Here is a 19,565-nt window from a genome sequence, read left to right as displayed (position 1 = left end):
CACTCTTCTGTGGCCACTGAGCAGGCGTCCTTGCGAGAGACTGCTTCTGCAGGCCTGGTGGTTGTCACAAAGGACTGAACATGCACTAAAGCAATGGCTCTCAACCTTCCTAATGCTGAAACCCTTTAATAGAGTTTCTCATGTTGTGGTGACACCCAACCATAAAATTATTTGTCATTAATTCATAACTATAATTTTACCACTTTTATGAATCATAATGTATCTGATATGCAAGATATCTAATATGGGACTCCTGTGAAAGGATCATTCGTTCCCTAAAGGGGTCACAACCCACAGGTTGAGAACCACTAGTCTAGAAGGAAAGGCTGAACAGGGCCATGTGAAAGAATTCTACCATATATATATATATATATATATATATATATATATATATATATATAATGAAATAATCATTTCAGAGTAATTGAAATAGTCATCACTATAGCCATTTATTATTATTTTTGTGTTAGGAACATTAAAATCCTGCTACTCTTTTGAATTTACAGTGATTATTGTCAACCATAGTTATCCCACAGTTCTGTAAATATTAGAAGCTATTCTTCCTGCCCAGATGCACTGTTCTACCCATTAACCTGCCCCTCCCTTCCCACTCCCTCTCACCCTTCCCTTCCTCAGGTAGCCACTGCCCTGCCTCTGGGATTAACTTTCTCAGCTCTCATGTGTGAGAACACGTGATGCTTGTCTTTGGGGTGTCACTCTAATAGCCTAACGTGACACCCTCCATTTTCATAGATATTGCTGAAATAATGCATCTCATTATCAGTATTTCTCCACCTGTTTTGTCTCATCCCACACCTAGGGGACAAATAAAGCAGAACCCCTACACAGATAAAAATGTGAGCTTGTCTGAAAGCAGAGCTATTCTTCAGCATATTGAATACTGAATACTTGTCTGCCAACTAGTCAGTGAAAACGAGCGGGCTTCTGGGTAGGGAGTGGGTACGCTGCACCATGTTGTGTCTAGGAGAGAGAAACTGAGTGCGCTTCAGTGAGGTGTAGTTGAGGGTGTCAGGCAGCTATTTCTACCTCAGTTACAGCCAAAAGCTTTCTAGAGCAAAGGTTAGCCTGTATTTCAGTGTGTCCAGACTGAAGGAAGCAGTGTGTTAGCTGTGAGAGTTTTAGGGATGAATGTATCTCTACAAGTGAGTGTGGTGCAGCATGTCAAGTATCCTGCCATGTATGGTGCCATAGTGGGCGACTTCCCGTGATGGAGTCGCAATCTCCTTCTCTATACATGGAGTCAGTAAGAGCAGCATCTTCACCAGGCTATTTAAAGAGTTAATAAATGCTATAGCTTTGTCCGAATCCACAGTTTTAGTAATAATTATTTTCATCTGTGTTTCTTCTGGCTAATGTTGAAATAATTAGTTATCAGACCACTGTGGATTTTATTCCTTAAAGTTTTAACTTTGAAAACAACATTATGTGGCACTTTGAACCGATCTATCCTTAAGGTGACAGTTCCTTATTCATTTGGGTTTATTCTGCTGGACTCTACCAATAGCTATTTCATCCCTACTGTGAGAAAAATTAAATACTTCTTGGTTCCAGCTTCTACCCCAGCTTTTAATTAAGTCAAAGCACACACATAATTATACAAGCCAGGACTGGGAAGCCATTTGTCCTTTTATTCTTCTGTCTGTATGTGGTTTCCATCTCTGTAAATTTGTCCCCTTGTAGTATCTAATTGAAAGATTACTTTAAAGTGAAGACACCCTTCCATGAGCTGAGGTACAGTCTTTTCTAGGCACTATCTTTGTGGCAGGGTCTGTATTAGAGAGGGGCTTGGTGACGATCCCTCCCTTCATCCTGAGTGACAGTTGGACAGCAGCATTATGGAGTTCTTCCCCCCGCCCCTTGAGCCCACCACACCTGTAGTAAATGTCATTGCATGCCACAAACCACCCAGCATGGTTTCAGAAAAAAAAGGGGGGTAGGAGGGGCTGTTTCCTTCTGCATTGTCCCTAAGTGGACTACCATTTGTTCCCCAGCTCTTCTAGAGGACTTTTCCCAACAAGTTCATTCTTTGCTGGGTTTTCTCTATTGGTTGTGATTGACACTTGTCATGTGGATGATTGACACCTATCATGTGAATAATAATATGGCAGGAAGTTTTGTTCTTATTTCCTGTTCCCTCATGTGCAATAATAGATTACAGCAACTATTTCCCCTCTAAGTACCTGTCTTACCATCATTCTCCTCTCTCACTTTCATTCCTGGCTAAACTTTAAGAGCTATGACCATTTTTTCTTCCCTCTAATGCCCCCCTCGACAGTACTACAATCTTTGACCAGTTATCCTGCACTGTGACAAACCACCTACAAAATTACCATAGAAAAGGGACACTTTCAGTTAGACTCAGTCTCAGATGTTTATTTTAGCACAGCAGCCAGATGGGCTCACTGCTCTGGGGCCTACAGTGAGGCAGCACATCACAATGGGGAGAGCATCGTGGAGCAAAGCCATCCATCCTCCTGATGGTTCATGAGAGGCAGAGAGAGAGAAAGGGGGTGGGGGATGCAGGGGGGAGGAGATACCATCTCATAGTCTCCTTAGAGGATACCCTCCAGTGACCTACAATCTCTCACAAGGCTCCACTTCCTAGAGGTTTCTCTACCTTTCAATGGTGCCATGTTACAAATAAAGCCTTAAACACATGTTCCTTATCTTCCAGTGTTTGGGAATTTTCAGCCATCTTTGTTGAGTTTTAGCTTAATTCCTCTTTCATCTGAGAATATTCATTGTGCGTTTTCTTTCTTTTAAAAAATATATAAAAGGTGTGTTTTTATGGCCCCAGATATATTCTACAACTGTGGCTAAGACCTATCAGTTTGAAAATATTCAACTGTTGCTGTGTAAAATATCCTAACAATGTCAGATGAATTCAGCTGATTTGTTGTGCTAGTGAACTGAAGAATGCCCTCAATGATTCTATGCCTATCTGATCTGACCACTGCTAATGGAAGGATGAACGTCTTCAACTATCTGAATGGATTCATCCACTCTTCAACTATCCAAATGGGTTCATCCATTCTTCAACTATATGAATGGGTTCATCTGCTCTTCAACTATCTAGATGGGTTCATTCACTCTTCAAATAAATGAATGGGTTCATCTGCTTTTCCTCAAAGTTGATCATTCCTTGACTCATATATAAGCTCCTTGGTTGGGAACATATCATGAGACTTCAAGACTTCTTTGAGAGCAAACCTTTTCGTTTTAATGTAATGCTACGTTAATCCATGGCAACTTGCCTTTCTTTGAAGTGTTACATCAGATCTAATGCAGCCCATTCTGATTTTCTGCTGATCATTGTTGAGAGTTGAACTGCAGACTATACAGACTAAAAGTGTAGCACAGTGTGTTGAGTACTACTACATCTGGAAAAAGATGGTTAAGTTTGACTGTGGCCGAGCTCCTGGGCTGAAGAAGAGGGGCAGAAGAGAGCTGGATGAGGTAGAAAGGACTGAAGACAAATTGATACCAGTATAGTGGGGTATTCCTGTGATAGCACGACCATGTTTTGGGGAAGACTATGGAAGGACTTTGGAATTTTGGGCTAGAAGATACCTGCTTGAGTTCCAGTCCTGACTTCCTTTGGTGATAAACAGCAACATGGAAGTATAAGCTGAATAAACCCTTTCCTCCCCAACTTGCTTCTTGGTCATGATGTTTGTGCAGGAATAGAAACCCTGACTAAGACAAGCTATTTAAAGCATATTAAAATATGAGGCTGTGTGTGTGTGTGTGTGTGTGTGTGTGTGTGTGTGTGTGTGCTCCATTCAGGAACCCAGAACTTTGGAGCAGGTAGCAAGGAATGTGCTGCTGCCACCACGGAGACAATTTGAGTAGAGTTAGTTGGGTACTGCTTCACATTTCTTCTTCCATGTTCATGGGGCAGGATCAGTAGGCAAATGGATATGAGATTCTGGGTTGCAACCCTCCTTCCTGTCTATGCTGTAGACGTCTTCCAAAATCTCATTGCATATGCTAGGGGCTCTATTTCAGAATATTTGATTTGTTAAGAAGCCGTGATAACCATCGTTAAAGAACATGAGACAGAAGTCATGGCTACCAACTACAACCTATTCTCTATAGCCTGTTCTCTAAGGCAAGCAGATTACTTGCCTTAGTGTATATACCCATGGGTCAGTTTTCAGAGACCTACATGCTTTCTGAGGTGTCCTCAGCGGGCACAGGGATCTTGTGGCTGACTCAAACTGCATGACTCCTGATAGTGGAAAATGACCTCCACTTACAAACTCTGTAATCAGCTGACTGAAGGCATTTCATTGTATAGCTACACTAGCTGGCTTCTCCTTATCTTTATGGTAGACAGGCATGATGCGATATGTGAAGATGCATTTATCCTCCTACCAGGATGTTGAGACTAGGATTGAGATGCCAATCCTAGCTGAGTTCCAGGGACCGATCCTGGTTTTTAAAGTGCTTGCTCACCCCTAAGTCCTTTTTAGACTCTGCAACAAAGTTGAGTTGTGCTGCTCTTCTCACAGCAACTTTACTCCCTGTGGGGACCACTTCACAAAAAGTGACTGTGCCATTTTCCTCAGGATCACAGGGGTCAGCTTCAAAAGAGGCCATCTTTCTGATGCCAGAAATAGGCAGTGCTATCTGCCCAGCTCTGATGATGAGGTTTGGTAGCCCAGTCAGGGCCTGCAATGGATGTACCATTGCTTCTTTTGTTCATCCTTGTTAGTTATTGAACCTAAGAGCAATGTCACTGTGAGCCCTATTCCAGGCATGTCAAATATTTGGCTCTAGTACAAACTGTTCTTAAGAATAATGGATATCCTTGTTTTCAGAAGACAGGATGTGTATTATACTCAAGGTGGTGTAGGATGGCTGGGAGTGGAGAATTTGTGAGCACCTCTCAGTTGTGTAAACAGGCACAATGAGGGACCAGTGTACAGACAGGTCCGGGTAGTGGACCAGGACACCTAAGTACTTTTAACATTTTCTCTAAGAAGAGCATGCTAGCAACAAATTCCACAACTTTCATGTGACTCCCAAGGTTTATTTCCCCATTGCTCAAGGATAACTTGGTAGAATGGAGCATTTTAAGTTGGTCGAGTTCACACTTCTTTGACTATTTCACCCACTCTGTAGTCTGAGCAGGTTTCTGAGAACATCACCCTCACTTTGTTGCTCCCACTGGGAACCATGTTTGCCCTCTTCATCTTTTTTTTTTTCCCCGAGACAGGGTTTCTCTGTGTAGTCCTGGCTGTCCTGGAACTCACTCTGTAGACCAGGTTGGCCTCGAACTCAGAAATCCTCTGCCTCCCAAATCCTGGGATTAAAGGCGTGCGCCACCACTTCCTGACTTCTTCATCTTCTTTTAGGATTATTTTTGTTTCAGTTTATTTGCTGTTATCTGCATATGGTAGCTATAGATATGTCAGACTTGCACTTCCTAGTGCTCCCTGGATTTCTTGGATGTGAATGCAGTAGCATTTGCCCTTTGAGCTTTGGAGAGTGCTGAGTCACGGCTACTTCAAGCGTTTCTTTGGTTCCTGTCTCTCTTCCCCACCCATGGCACCATAGAGACTACATTCTCTAAACCCCTGTCCACATTGTAACCCCAGCTGTATGTTCATCACAGTGAATCCTCTTATCAATTAAATACCATTTATTTAAATTTGCTAATTTGGTTTCCTAGAGGTTTTCCACTCACATACTTTCTCTCCTTTGAGTTGTGAGCTCCTTGTTTGCCCATAGTTACCGTGGTTTGGGGAGAGCAGTTCCCCTGGGTTCTCAGCCCTCCAGTAGATCTAAGAGTCAGTTTGTATTCTGTCCTGCTTTGGCTGTTGTTTGAAGAGAGTGATGACTTCTGGCTCCAGCTTGCTGCCTGGAAACCCTTAAGACCTTTCTCTTATTTCTTAAAAATCATCTATTTACAGATATTGATAGGAACCTTTCTATCTTCTTTTAATTACTAAGGATCTTTGAGATTCATAAAGTGCAGGTTTGGAAGTTGGGCAATTACTATATTTCATTCCCTCTCTCAGTCCTCTACTTCAGTGTTCCAGGGAGGACCTGCCCTAAGAATGATCTCTAGGAACTGGTGTTTTGGGGAGATCAGCAATAAAGTAGTCTCTGCCCAGAGCACCTGATGATTGACAAGAGGCAGGCCTAATGCAGAGCACCTGATGATTGACAGGAGGCAGGCCTAATGTCTGCAGCTGATGATTGACTGACAGCAGGCAGGCCTAATGCTGGCTCCCACACAGCATGTCTGGGCAGTGCCCGGTGAGGTTACCCTGGCTGACTCCTCATTCTGCTCATCATGTCTCCCTTCCTTAGACACTCTATGAGATTTTTCTCTCATCTGTCTCAAATAAATGTCTTCTGTTCCACCAACTTTTAGCAATTAAAAGGGCAAATTAATCTTGGAGCTGTTCTTCCTTCAAAATATAGAATTAAAAGATGATTATAACTACAGGCAAGAAAGCATTTGGCTTATGCATCACTTAGAAATGATAATAAAGATTATCCATATGGTCTCCTGTTCTAGCGCCCTCCGCTGCAGTGGCAATCACCTGACATGGGTGTGGTTGTGATGATGGGGGTCATTTTCAATTCTGCTGCATCCTAGGTCGATCGGCGGCATGATGATTTACTGGGAATAGCTGCCATTTTCCATTTTACATACTGATGGCTGCTTAGGCAGCATTTGAATACTTTTTTCTTTTTTTTTCTTTTTCTCCTTTCTTTTCAAAAGTGTTTTGTATGTTTATAAAAATATATTGAAACAGAATTACATCACTTCCCCCTCCCTCCCACCAGTTTCTCCCCTGTTCCCCCACTCTCAAGTTGCTAGCCTCTTTCCCTTTGATGATGATGATCATATGTGATGATCATATGTATATGTATGTGCAAATATAGAAATGAAACTTGCTGTGTTCATTTTTGTCATACACATACGGTTCAAGTCTGACCATGCTCTGTTTATGGTTCAAAGCTGACTACACTGTGCTTATGGTTCAAGGTTGACCATGCTGTGCTTATGGTTCAAGGCTGACCATGCTATATTAGACAAGAGGCTCATCTCTGGAGAAGCTGGCTCTCCTCCTAGCAGTCATTGGTTGCCTCCAGTTCTTTGGTTGGGAACCCAGGAAATTGCCTGCTTCCATGTTAGCATGCCTGTGAAATTGTCGTTGTCCTGGTCTTGTTGATGAGCAATCCCTAGGAGAAACTATTCGACAGCAGGATGGGGTTGCCAATGCTACGGTCGTCTGGCATCTCTTCACTACCTCACTGTCTTCTAAAGTATTTGGGATTCCATCCTTGTCTGTTCTGGGTACATAATCTCTGGTGAGAAGATCTTCAGATAGATGTTTTATCTGCTGCTTTACATCATTTTCCGTTGGGGTTTTCAGGATTTTCAGGTAGGTAGCCATCACTTTAAACGAGTGTTGCATGGCTAGGGAGTAGGACGAGGAGGTCAGGTTCCCTGCATTTCCTCCTGATGAGGGAAGGAATGGGGACAAGTTATCCCAGCTGGAAGTTACGTTGGCTATGGCCAATGTCATTTCAACACCTAAGAATTGCAGGTTAGTGGGGTGGAGCCAAATCACAAATTGAGAACCCGTAGTCCAATTTTGCCTGGCAAATATTTATTAGAATCTTCTCTTTGACACTCTGTCTCAGTTATTTCGTAAGAAGCTAGTGACTCTAGGAGTTTAATCAGCCAACAGATGTTGACAGAATCTTCTAATGATTCTGGTTATTTGGGATTCGTTTGTTGTATGGAAAGCACTCTTTGATTTTTCCAGCTTATCGTTGTTGTTGTTGTTGCTGCTGCTGCTGCTGTTCTTACTGTTGTTATCAGAGACAGTGGATGCTTCTCTCTCTGTGAAACCTGACAGGGAACCTCACATGTGTAAGGCACATAAATCATTGCAAGAAGGAATGCAGTCACTCCTGAACACCAGTGAGCACCTGTGCCATGACTCTGTCTTCTGTCTGCATGCACGTCCACATAACTGAAACTCTTTGTCCCAAGGAAACTGGCCAAGAAGAGGAAGGAGACGATGAGCAGCACCCGGCAGGAGATGACAGTGATGGTGAATTCTATGGACAAGAGCTATGCTGAGCAAGGCACCAACTGCGACGAAGCCTTCTCTTTCATGGGCACACACAACCTTAATGGGAGATGTAAGTGCCCCCACAGCATGGCTGTCACCTAAAGACCAGGTTCTGGTAGCTCCATGGGATTAAAGCCCCAAATCCTCTTACACAGAACTGCTTCCTCTAGCCTCTATGCCTATGTTTAGAGAAGGTGTTTCTCTAAAGGTACTGGGACCTAAGGAGCCCAGGGATCCATGGGAAATGAATGTCTTTCAGTTCTCTGAGAGCAGTGACACAAAGGCTCCCTCCCCTCTGGCTGAGCACGCACCTGCTTCCCCCTCACCCCTTTGGTTGCTTAGATCCCATTTGTAAGCAAGCCAGGTGTGGAATGCCACCAGGGAAGTCTGTTGTGAAACGGGTCATTAAATGGCACTAACAAGTTAATTGTTTGTTTGTTCAGCCGACAGTCTCTGCCTTTATTATAGGGCAATTAGCGGCAATTAATAAATTAAAATGAGCTTCAGCGAGTCTCAAGCTTGGCATCGCGTGGGCTAGCCAATGCCTACCTGAGCCCACCTGTGATCTCCATGCAGGCAGCTTTTCTGGAGATCAGCAATTCAATTGTTTATCTGAAGTACCAAAGGAACACATTTTTTCCATCCCTGATTATGTGGCCAGTGACCAGCGTTAGAGCCCAGAGCTGGGCCCGATGCTGTAGTTCATGGCACGCACTCATCAAGTCCTTTCTTTGTGGGAAAGCCATCCATACTTATGACCACAGGTACCTCCTGTATGATCAGGATGTCCTCAGCGTGGGTCAGAACAGCACAGGTATGAACAAAGCAGTGCACAGAAAGCCTGATAGGAGTCTAGGGCATCACAGATACATAGGCATGGATGGTGTGTGCTGCTCACCTGACCAAGCCTTTTGGCCAGAGGATAGATGATACTGGGCTGTAGCCTTTCTTCCCTTGGGACTAAGGTACGCTCAGCTCAGCTGTGCCTCAGAAGCCTCACAAGCCTGTTACTTAGCTCACTTAGCTTCTACAGACTGCTTCTTCTGATTAGAGTGGCTGCCATTGCCCTGCCTTTTCTCCCCCTATTCGAGTGAGCTGCCTGCACACCCAGCCTGCCAGGCACTGCTCTGACCTAGGAGGGCAGCACTCTTGGGTTCTCGGCCCCCTATGACATTCAGGGTGCAGAAACTGGTGTGTCATCGTAATAAACTCTTCCATGTCTTTCTGCTTTTTTGTAGCAGAAAAACACTTGTTTTAATCACTAAAAAAAATTATATATATATTTTAAAAATCCATACATGCTGACCTAGCTCCAAATTGAAGTATCCTGCCTTTGATTGTTTGAATCAGATGGTGGGGGCACTTTAAATACACACAGAGCTAGAATTTGCATAATAGCAGCTATTCTCTATGCATCAGCATACAAGGGACCACACAGGATGGGGGACACGGCTCAGGGGAGAACACGTATCCAGCTTATGTGAGACATATGTGAAACATATGAGAACCCCCCCCCCAGAAGACAAAAAGGTATGGAGAGGGACGGAAGAGACCACTCAGAAGGTTCCTCACTTTCACTTCACTGTCAGGTTCTCAGGAATCCGTTTTCCTGTAATGACCCACTCCAAGGACAGAAACAAAACTAATAACCATGGGATGTTTCCAGTTTGAACTCCAGGGGGAACATCACTGCTGGACAGGAAGTCTAACTGGGCAGTTAGCTCTATTCTGGTCTGTTGCTGCGAGACCGCTGAGGACCACGCTTTGCCAATGCAGCCTCTGACTGACCCATCCCTTGGAATTCTTTGACCCTCTACTCAGTGAACGAGGCAGAAGAACTTGTTCCCTCCTTTTTTTTAGGCATGAAAAGTCTCTAACAGTTTCATTGACAGGGTAAACGTTTTCACAATACTCTATTCATCCCCTCCCAATTAAAGCTACTAGGGAAACAATCCCAAGGAGAGTTTATGAAGATGCTTGGGCTACACACACACACACACACACACACACACACTGGCACGAATGCACACCATGCAGATATACATACCTGCAAGTTCTCACTCAGAAAGTTCTAGAAGCTGTGAGGTGAGTTACTTTTTAAAATGAGATAGGAGGAGAAAAAAAAAAGGCTGGAGAATTTAAAAGTAAGGAGGAATTCATTTATGGGAGTGAGGTGTAATCTGTCCACCAAAACTAATATGAGAGATGCCTTCCTCTTCACTATACCATAATAAGGGGAATGTAGAATATAGGAAAGGAGAATGGGCTCTGTATGAATACTTAAAGACAAACGTTTGGCACAAAGGTGGATTTGAATACTCATAAACAAATGTATTTTAACCCAAAAGTAGAAATAAGCATAGTTACTTTGTATCTGCCTCTCACACATTTGCCAAACACATAAAAAATGGCTGCTCCAGAAGATCAACTGGCCTTGTGCTCAGCACCTGCGTAGTTTATAAGTGTACAATGCCTTTAGTTCTTCTTTCTATCAACTGCTGCTTTCCTGGCAACTTACCAAAGCTGGGCATAAATGTGACCCTTCTCTAGTTTAGGGAATTAACCTGGTAACTAACAGGCAGCCTGGATTCTGCTCCTCCCTCTGTCCCTGGCATATCTGCCGTTTGGAAATATGACCATGAGTAAAGGCACTTCCCTTTACAGTGGGGATTGCTTCTGACAACTAAAATACCTTAACACGCCATCAAAATGGTTACAACCTGAGGAATTACAAGGACCCATAGCACTGCCACGGATAGGGTGATGAGATGTTGTGTGAATCTCTGTGGGCACTCAGCATCAAATAAATCCCTGAAGTGCTTAGGAGAACTGTGGGAGCCATGGGTGGTGATGGGAGCCATGGGTGATGATGGGAGCCATGGGTGGTGATGGGAGCCATGGGTGGTGATGGGAGCCATGGATGATGATGGGAGCCATGGGTGGTGATGGTAGCCATGGGTGATGATGATGATAGCCATGGGTGATGATGGGAGCCATGGGTGGTGATGGTAGCCATGGGTGGTGATGGTAGCCATGGGTGATGATGATGGTAGCCATGGGTGATGATGGGAGCCATGGGTGGTGATGGTAGCCATGGGTGATGATGGGAGCCATGGGTGGTGATGTTGAACTACCCTGAGCAGACATCAGTCCCCACACTTTAGTGAAGTGAAAGTGTGTCTAATTACCAATTTGGGATGCAGAAGAGAGTGAACATTCTACCGGCAAAATTGGAAATGCCCATCTTCAGTGGACTCAATTAATCAGAGGGCTTGACCTTTCCTTTGAGCAATAGAGGCAAAGAGACAGTGTGATGGTCATGTGCTCTTCAGAGAAATGATCCAAAGAAGTGTATTACTATTTAGTAGTAGTCGTCGTCGTAGTAAAGACTAAAAGGGCAACATAGGAAAAGTGGTTTCCTTTTTCAGTACAGCACAAATCAACCTCACTTTTATGAGCCAGGTTTCAGCAACCCAAATGTTCAAAATATGAAAAAATAGAGGATGTTTAGCAAAGTCCCATAACACTGCCATTCCCTTCGTTCATCAGGAGCCCCATATTGACTTATTCCCACATTTGTATTCATAAACCCCAGCTCAGAGCAGAAGCACAGTCACAAAGTGCAAGGCAAACGTTCCAAACGAATAAACCTCTTGGGTTTCCACATTCAATGTGGTGGCCGCTTATAGGTGTTTTCCATTATGGGATAAGAGGAGTCTTTGTCTGATCAGAAAAAGGGTTTGTCTCCTAAAACGGATAAGGGATGACCCGGAAACTACTGAGAATGGTGGCATTCACCACGTGGACTTCAACGAATCCCAGAGGCTCCTCCACGTGAGTGGTCTACCTTCACATGGACCAGCTGCCATGATTCTAGAAGGTCCTAGGTTCCAAATTCAACCTGCCCGTGGCCTCTGACCTGCCTTTTTCTCTCTCCACAGCTGTGTCCTCGCCATCATCCTTTACAATGAAAACAAACACGCTGAGCACATCGGTGCCGAATTCCTATTACCCAGGTAACGGGCTGGGCCACCGTGCGTCCTTGTGCCACTTGGGCTTTTTTGCTTGATGTGAAGCCTCAGCTTCCGGTGGCTTTGCTGGGGAAGTTGGGGACTGTTCATCAGTCATTTACTGTTCTTTCTCTTTTTACTCTCTCTGCACTGCCCTGCTTACGATGTATGACAGACCCATTTGTGCCAACTGCAATCTTAGGTGAGAATGATTCCCTTTCCCAAAGTTTATTTCAGGAGTGACTGAGACAAATCAGCTGTCCCCTAGAGGAGACTGGAGCTTGTACCGTGCATGATACCATGGTTAGAAGCGGGGCATGGGGTGGGATGGAGCTAGGGGCATGGGGCAGGCGATGAGTCTTCCTCTGAGGTCTCCACTGGCAGGAAGGATTTGCTGCATGTGGCGGGTAGGGTAATACCAGAGGGCTCCCCTTTTCTGTGTTCAGAATTTAATGTCAGCTCTGATCCCAGGGGGGAGATGAACGACACGTCATCACTCAGCTGTGTACTTTCCAGAGCTGAATCCTGTCCAATGTGACAGTCATAAAAGTGGAAATGGCTGCTCATTATTTTCACTTATCTCTCTAAGCACTAAAAAAAAAAAAAAAGAAAGAAAAACGCCAATTTCAAAAATAGCATTTTCCTAATGATGCCTCCCCGACGCAGTGCAGTGATCACAGCAGGGTCTAGACCCCCTGCCCGTCCATCCAAGACACCCCCGCCCCCCAGCCACGCTGTCTATCACATAGTGGAATTTTAACGGAACTGATGTTCTGAACGGCAGAATGGCAGGAGGGCGCTTTAGCATCATGTACTTTGTTATCTGTCAGATGTCCCAAGAAATGATCTGAAATGTTAGCCCAATGGGGCAGAATGCATTTAAAGTATGAAATATTCCCAGCAGGGGGTTACAGGAAAAAAAGGTCCCGCTTGTACAGTGTAAGAAGGGTGAGGAGACATGGCATTACCTGGCTGTGCTAAGCAGACAAGCATGGGCTGCTGTGGCGTTTGAGACGCATATGTAACCCGAGCGTGTCCTGGCTGTGTTCTCTTTCTACCACTAACCTTCCGGGAAAGGAGCACAACAAACTCGACTTCCAGGTATATAATGGTTCACTGTAGTCAGAGCTTCATCCTCAGCTTCAACTTCTTCTTCCTGACTCTCTTCACTAGGCCTCAGTACCCCACAACTCCCCTCTGTGTTTCTCAGTTCTCACAGTTGTTCAAGTTTCCAAGGAGAAGGGTGACTTTGGTCTTCATACTGGAGGGTTTTTTTTTTTTTTTTTTTTTTTGGCTTAAGCAAATTGGTTGCCTAAGGGGGAGAGCTAAGGTAGAGTATGGAGCAGAATATTCGAAGTGGTTATTCTGAGGTCCGATGCAGCCCCCATTCAGGCTCTAATGCCAACTACAAAGGGGGTGCTTGGTTTTAAACCCTTCTCACAGGTGAGGGACACAGTCTCATTTCATGCACGCTGACATTGAGGTCTCCATGCAGAGCCATCTGTGAAGTCACTGGGTGGGTGAAGATCAGCACACGAGGTGGCGGAGGCATTCACATCCCAGGTTCCCTTGTAGCTCTCATCCTGGAGGAACCATGGGTGGGGAGGGCTGAGTCTCGCACTGTCATAGGGAAGAAAGCATTCAGATTTCACAGCAGGGTGAAGATAAGCTTATTAAACAAATACCATTTTTCCAAAGCCACTGCCTTTATTATTAGGAACATTAATGACATCTTTTGAAGTCGATTAAGCTCCCTGTTCTGAGAAAGCATGACTCGAACAGACAATTCAAGTTTCAAAACTGGTGTGAACACAGTAAGTCTATCACATGCACAGATAACTATTTTCTGGTAAAATCTGTGCAGTAGAAAACAATGGGAAAAGTGGTGGGATTTGGAAACTGTGGTAGAACCCCAGGATCTGGTTACCCCTGGAAACCACCGGAAGAGGAGCTTGAGTCCTTTGCAGGGATAGATCAGTTACGATTTACACTGAAACAAGAAGGGCTGTTTGTTAGGCTCAGCACAAGTTATCTCTCTACTATGTTAATGTTTCATTTTCACTTGTAAAGACCCAGTTCTCATGGAGAATTTAAGTCTATTTTACCTCATTTGCTTGTGAAAACAAATGAATGGATGGATAGATGGAGACAGATAGACAGACAGACAATTTGATGGTAGACAATAAATGATTGAGCCACCTCTGTCTCAAAAACACAGCATCCATTCCAAGTCAGTATTTTCAACTAATTCATGAATGAGTATCGAATTAATTTTCAATTCCGAGAACATCATTGGAATTAATATATTCAGAAACCTTCCTGATTCTTTCCTCTAAGACATTATTTTTAATTTTAGAAAATTGTTGCTGGGTAACTTTTTAATATAGAAAACAGATGACATGGGGTGCTGTTTATCAGTAATAAATCATCTCAGCGGTCAGAGAAAGCTGATTAATTGTTCACGTTCATAGAGTCGGGAATTTCTAGGAGGAGAGGTGACCCAGTTTCCCAATAGACATGGCACACAAGTTCCCGTGGACACATCTGTGTCAGAGAACAGCTCTCTCTGGAGGAGGTAGTGGTGTGGAGATGGCTGAAAAGGTGTCCCATTCTAAAGATGAGGCCAAAGCATCAACACTCGATGGAGAAACACAGGCAACATTGGCAACAACTGTGGCTCCGAGGCCTTAAAACTCTAAAAACAGCCAGGCCTGGGAGCAGAGCATCACCAGATTCCTGGTGTATCCACTTGAAAATGCCTGCGTCTCTTAGGTGGTGGTTCTGCTCAGCCACAATGAAAGGCAAATTAATGGTACTCACTACACAAAGTATAAAAACGAAGAGAACAAGAGAGGCACAGAGGGGAAAGTAATTAATGTTCCATTTCTTTTAGTATTTATACAGAGAAGAGCTTCTCTCCCAGAGGAACTAAGAGCCCCGTGGATTGAGTACATCAGCAGGGATCCTGTGTCCCAGCTGATAACTCTTGGCAGTTGCCAACAAGCAGATCTGATATGCAGATTCCCAGGGGGGGTATTGGTGACTATTAAGATGGGAACATAGACCTTGCTAAATGTCAAAGCAAATCCAAATGAAAAGCAAAAACAAATCATGAAATCAGCTTCTCACCCTTTTTTTATTTTGTTTCTTTTTGTGTCTTTAGCCGCCTTGTAGTGAGTGGGGTGCCATTTCCGCAACGGCGACATAGCTCCACCCCTGTGTATCACCCTCCATACCATGCATCCCCAGGGGCTTTGCAATGCATACAGAGCAGGGTTGCAGGACAGGCACTAAGTTCCTTAGGACTAAGCGTTTAAGTAGAACAACAACCCCCCGCCAAAAAAAAAATCATTAAGAACAACTATAGCTGAAACCCCTGTTTACTATATAATCTGAAATTCCCAAACATCCCCATCCTTCCTCATATATATTTATTACTTACATGTCAAATTGATTTGCTATCTCCTTTCCAGTGACTCGGCACTGTGATTTCATAAAACCCTGCCTAGTTCCTGAAACAATGAGAAGGATTCAGCATTTTTAAGGAGTTAACCCAGAGAAAAGTTCTTAATCGAATAGCCTCAATTGAACACGTCTGACTCAAACAATTTTTAGTAGATAACACTGTTGCCATTCATCAATCTAATTTACCAATTGTGAGCCATTAAAAGAGAGCCTATTTGGGCTCCTTTGACCAAATTTTGACATTAATTTTCTAGTACAATTTGATTGGCTTTGCTCAAGAAATTTAAAAGACAAATGTATATAAATAGCCTTTATTTAGTTATTTCTCAGTTTATGGGGGATGAAAAGCAATTTTATACTAATTTTAATCTCCTTTATGTTATTGGGTGCCTAAATGAGAGAACTCCACCCTAACTTGATGGCAGAGTTTAGGCTCCGCCCTCTCTGACCGTCTCTCGAGAAAGAGTTTACTGGAAGGCTAAACCACATAGTAGAATTGCCTGTAGTTATCCACACAGACTGTTGCTTACGTCCTGTCTCCTTTTTCTCCTCCTCTTCTCTCCTGATCCGATTTAAAGTGCCAATCAATGGTAAGTTCCCCAACCGGCCCCTTGGAGAAACTGCGGAGGGAGTGTGGGAGTGTGTGTCTTACTCACAGACCTGACAGAGCCAGTGTGCTGCCCTGTGCTGGCCTGCATGTTTGCTGTCCTATACCATCCTATGTGTGATGCGTTGGCCCGCAGTGTTTCATTAAGTTTTCTGATCCCAGAGCATGCAAAGTGACTCATTGAAACATCACTCCCAAACCAGTCTCCCTCTTGTTTTTTTTTTCTCTCTCTCCTTTGATTTCCTAAACTAAGTGCCCATCCCACCGCTAGCTTTCGATGCCAAACCATTTTGTGCACTTTTGTTTTGCTCACAGAACATTTGTAGAGTTCGTTTATTTCATCACACAAGTGAGTTAGGTAACATTTGGAAGTGTACAAGCCTGCCTTTGCACCAGGTCTTGATAAAGTTTCAGATCGAAACTTTCACCAGTTTTTACCACAGAAATGCTAGAAGGAGCGTTTGTCAGTGAGCTTTGCGGAAGCAATATCTCGTTTGGACTGCTTTGTAAAAGCAAACACCCCTGCCTCATTTCTAGCATATTGCCAATCCTACCTAAACCTACAAATTGTAACTTTTGTTTTCTGGCTAAACCATCCTACAGTGGAGGGATGTCGGCAGCCAGCTTGTTAGCGCCCCGTGGTCCCGACTCGGCCCTCTGGTTCACCTCCTTCTCTCCTTTGTCTTCCTTTCCAGATGAGACCCACACAATGGCCAGCGACACCAGCAGCCTGGCACAGCCCCATACTTATAAGAAACGCGAGGCCGCAGATGTGCCTTACCAGACTGGGCAGCTTCACCCGGCCATCCGTGTGGCAGACCTCCTCCAACACATCACTCAGATGAAGTGCGCTGAGGGCTATGGCTTCAAGGAGGAGTATGAGGTGAGCCTGGGCCAGCAGCTGGCTGGCTGCATGTTAAGGAATGCATGTTATGGCTGCATGCATGGATCCTTGAGATGCCAGGCAGAGGACCAGATGGGGGTGAGACTTAGACCAAGTTCGAGTGTGTTCAGTGGGAGAGGGAAACCACTTCACATTTTACTTCCTTGTGCAGAAACATCCACTGGCTGCAGGCTGTCTTTCTCCTCCTCCTTTAGCCCTTGCTCCTCCTCTTCTTCCTCCCTCTCAACTGTTTTCCTGCAGCTAAGCACAAAGTTAAATCCAAGTTCTATGACTGTCTCAGGAAGAAAGTGTCCACTTAAAGCCACTGTAGACCAACTATGGGAGTCGCATTGTAAAGAGCAGACAGTAGGAAGGACTGGCTGTTGTCATGGCTATACCTTCTGTAGTTTCAGCATCCAAGGGTGTATAGCGCTGGTAGGGATGTTCCAGAGGGCACCTGCCAGAGGCTCTTCTGGGACCATAGCATCCTCCTACCCTACATAAAGTACGGAGTTTCCTTCCCTCTCAGCCTCAGTCATCAAGCAGAGTTTGCTAGAAGCTCATTCCAGAATCTAGAGGAAATTTTCTGACTTCACGACATTTAACACAAAGTAGCACACCGTCCACTGAGGGTGCGTGTGCAGGTGTGTGGAGAAAGTAGGAAGCTTACATTGATTTTTGTGTTAGAAACGCAAAAAAGTAATGTAATATAATAAATATAATATAATATAGCATAGCATAGTATAAGCGTGTGGCCATTGTGAAGAGCATGATTTCTCAGAATAGAAGCAGACCTAAATAGGAGTGGATTTCTAAGCCTTGGAATATGTTTTAATCAAACCTTTATGTATAGAATCCTCTCATGTTTGACAAACCTCTCACCTGGCAGTAGAGTGTTGTTGCGATTAGTGGAGTCCCTCTTTGTTATCTAATGGTTTTATTGGTGCTTACACCAGCAAAGTACCCAGAGGCGGCTCCTCTAGCCTGTCTTGGGGTTGTCAGCTTTAAGAAAGATAGGAATCTGCATTACGGAGTCTCGGGATCTGGCAGAACACCAGTCAGCACCTTGTGGGAAACAGGCACGCGGCAGTTTTCATAGAGAGACATCCAAGTCCTGGGGCTCCGCGGTTGACATTGTGAAGCATGCTATGACCTCAGAGATGTACACCACACTAGCCACACCAGAGTGGCAGAAGGGGATCCAGCAGACTTTTCAAAACTTGGTGCCAAATATTGGAGGAGATAATGCATGTGTTTAATGATTTTGTGCTTTTCTTTCGTAATTTAAGACAAGTGTTTTATACAATATATTCTGATCATGAGTTTTCCCTCCCCCAACTCCACCCAGATCACCCCAACCCCTCATCCACCCAACTCTGTGCCCCTTCATGTCCTCTCTTTCTTTTTTTTTAAATTTTCCCATGTTTTATTTTTTATTTATTTTTTTAATATTTTTTATTACATATTTTCCTCAATTACATTTCCAATGCTATCCCAAAAGTCCCCCATACCCTCCCCCCCACTTCTCTACTCACCCATTCCCATTTTTTGGCCCTGGCGTTCCCCTGTACTGGGGCATATAAAGTTTGCAAGTCCAATGGGCCTCTCTTTCCAGTGATGGCCGACTAGGCCATCTTTTGATACGTATGCAGCTAGAGTCAAGAGCTCCGGGGTACTAGCAAAACCCAAAACAAGAAACACACATACACAAAATAATGCACAAAACCAAAAAAACGAATGACACAAACAAAAGACCAGTAAGATAAAAAAAAAATACATCCAAACAAAGCAATATGAGACAAAAATACCATTGGGTTTGTTATGTGTCAGCCAACTATTACTGGGTATGGGGCCACTCCTTCTGTGTGGTTAATATGGAAGATTCCATTAGAGAAAACGTTTTCCTTTGCATGCAGGGTTCTGTTACAGACAGCTTCTTGGTTAGAAGTGGGAACCCACATCCACATCCCCCTTGTGGTCCTGGGACCTCGGCAGGTTTGAACCTATGTAGGCCCCATGCAGGCTGTTGCAGTCTCTATGGGTTCCTATGTGTCTTCACGATGTGATTTCCGTGGTGTTGCTCATCCCCTCTGGACTTCACACTATTTCTACCTAGCATGATGGAGACATCCCATCTAGAACTGAGTGCTCCAGAGTCTCTCGCTCTCTGCACACTGTGCAGTAGTGGATTTCCATGTTAGTTCCCATCTACTGAAGGAGGAAGCTTCTCTGATGATGGCAGAGTGGGGCACTTGCGGATGAGTATAGCAGAGTGTCAGTAGGAGTCATTTTGCAGCTGTGTCCCTGTAGCAAAAGAATTTGGTTTTCCATGGTCCATCCTACCAGTGTGAGGTGTGTGCATTTTATGGTGTGCACCTTAAATCCAATTAGAGAGTGGTTGGCTATTCCCACAATCTTGGAACTAGAATTAAAGTAGTACCTTTGCGTACCAAGCAATGCTCTGTATCTCACTG

The 19,565-nt window shown here is 44.2% G+C and overlaps 1 protein-coding gene across 7 annotated transcripts in view; it reads left to right on the top strand.

Annotated features, from left to right (window-relative positions):
- Ptprm (protein tyrosine phosphatase receptor type M) overlaps positions 1-19,565 on the top strand; it is a 682,149-nt gene that overhangs the window by 523,986 nt on the left and 138,598 nt on the right. For 4 of the 7 annotated variants that reach the window (XM_029470946.1, XM_029470945.1, XM_029470942.1 and 1 more), the window contains 5 exons: positions 8,045-8,196; positions 12,068-12,142; positions 12,312-12,338; positions 16,180-16,191; positions 16,904-17,091. In XM_029470946.1, the coding sequence (XP_029326806.1) occupies positions 8,045-8,196; positions 12,068-12,142; positions 12,312-12,338; positions 16,180-16,191; positions 16,904-17,091 (454 nt within the window). The remainder of the gene's footprint in view (positions 1-8,044; positions 8,197-12,067; positions 12,143-12,311; positions 12,339-16,179; positions 16,192-16,903; positions 17,092-19,565) is intronic. The other 3 variants (XM_029470944.1, XM_021185848.1, XM_029470943.1) reach the window with 2 other exon arrangements.

Source organism: Mus caroli, chromosome 17, assembly GCF_900094665.2.
Source record: "Mus caroli chromosome 17, CAROLI_EIJ_v1.1, whole genome shotgun sequence".
Lineage (NCBI taxonomy): Eukaryota > Metazoa > Chordata > Mammalia > Rodentia > Muridae > Mus > Mus caroli.
The sequence above is the reverse complement of the archived record's forward strand: the minus strand, read 5'-3'. Positions and strand labels throughout refer to the sequence as shown.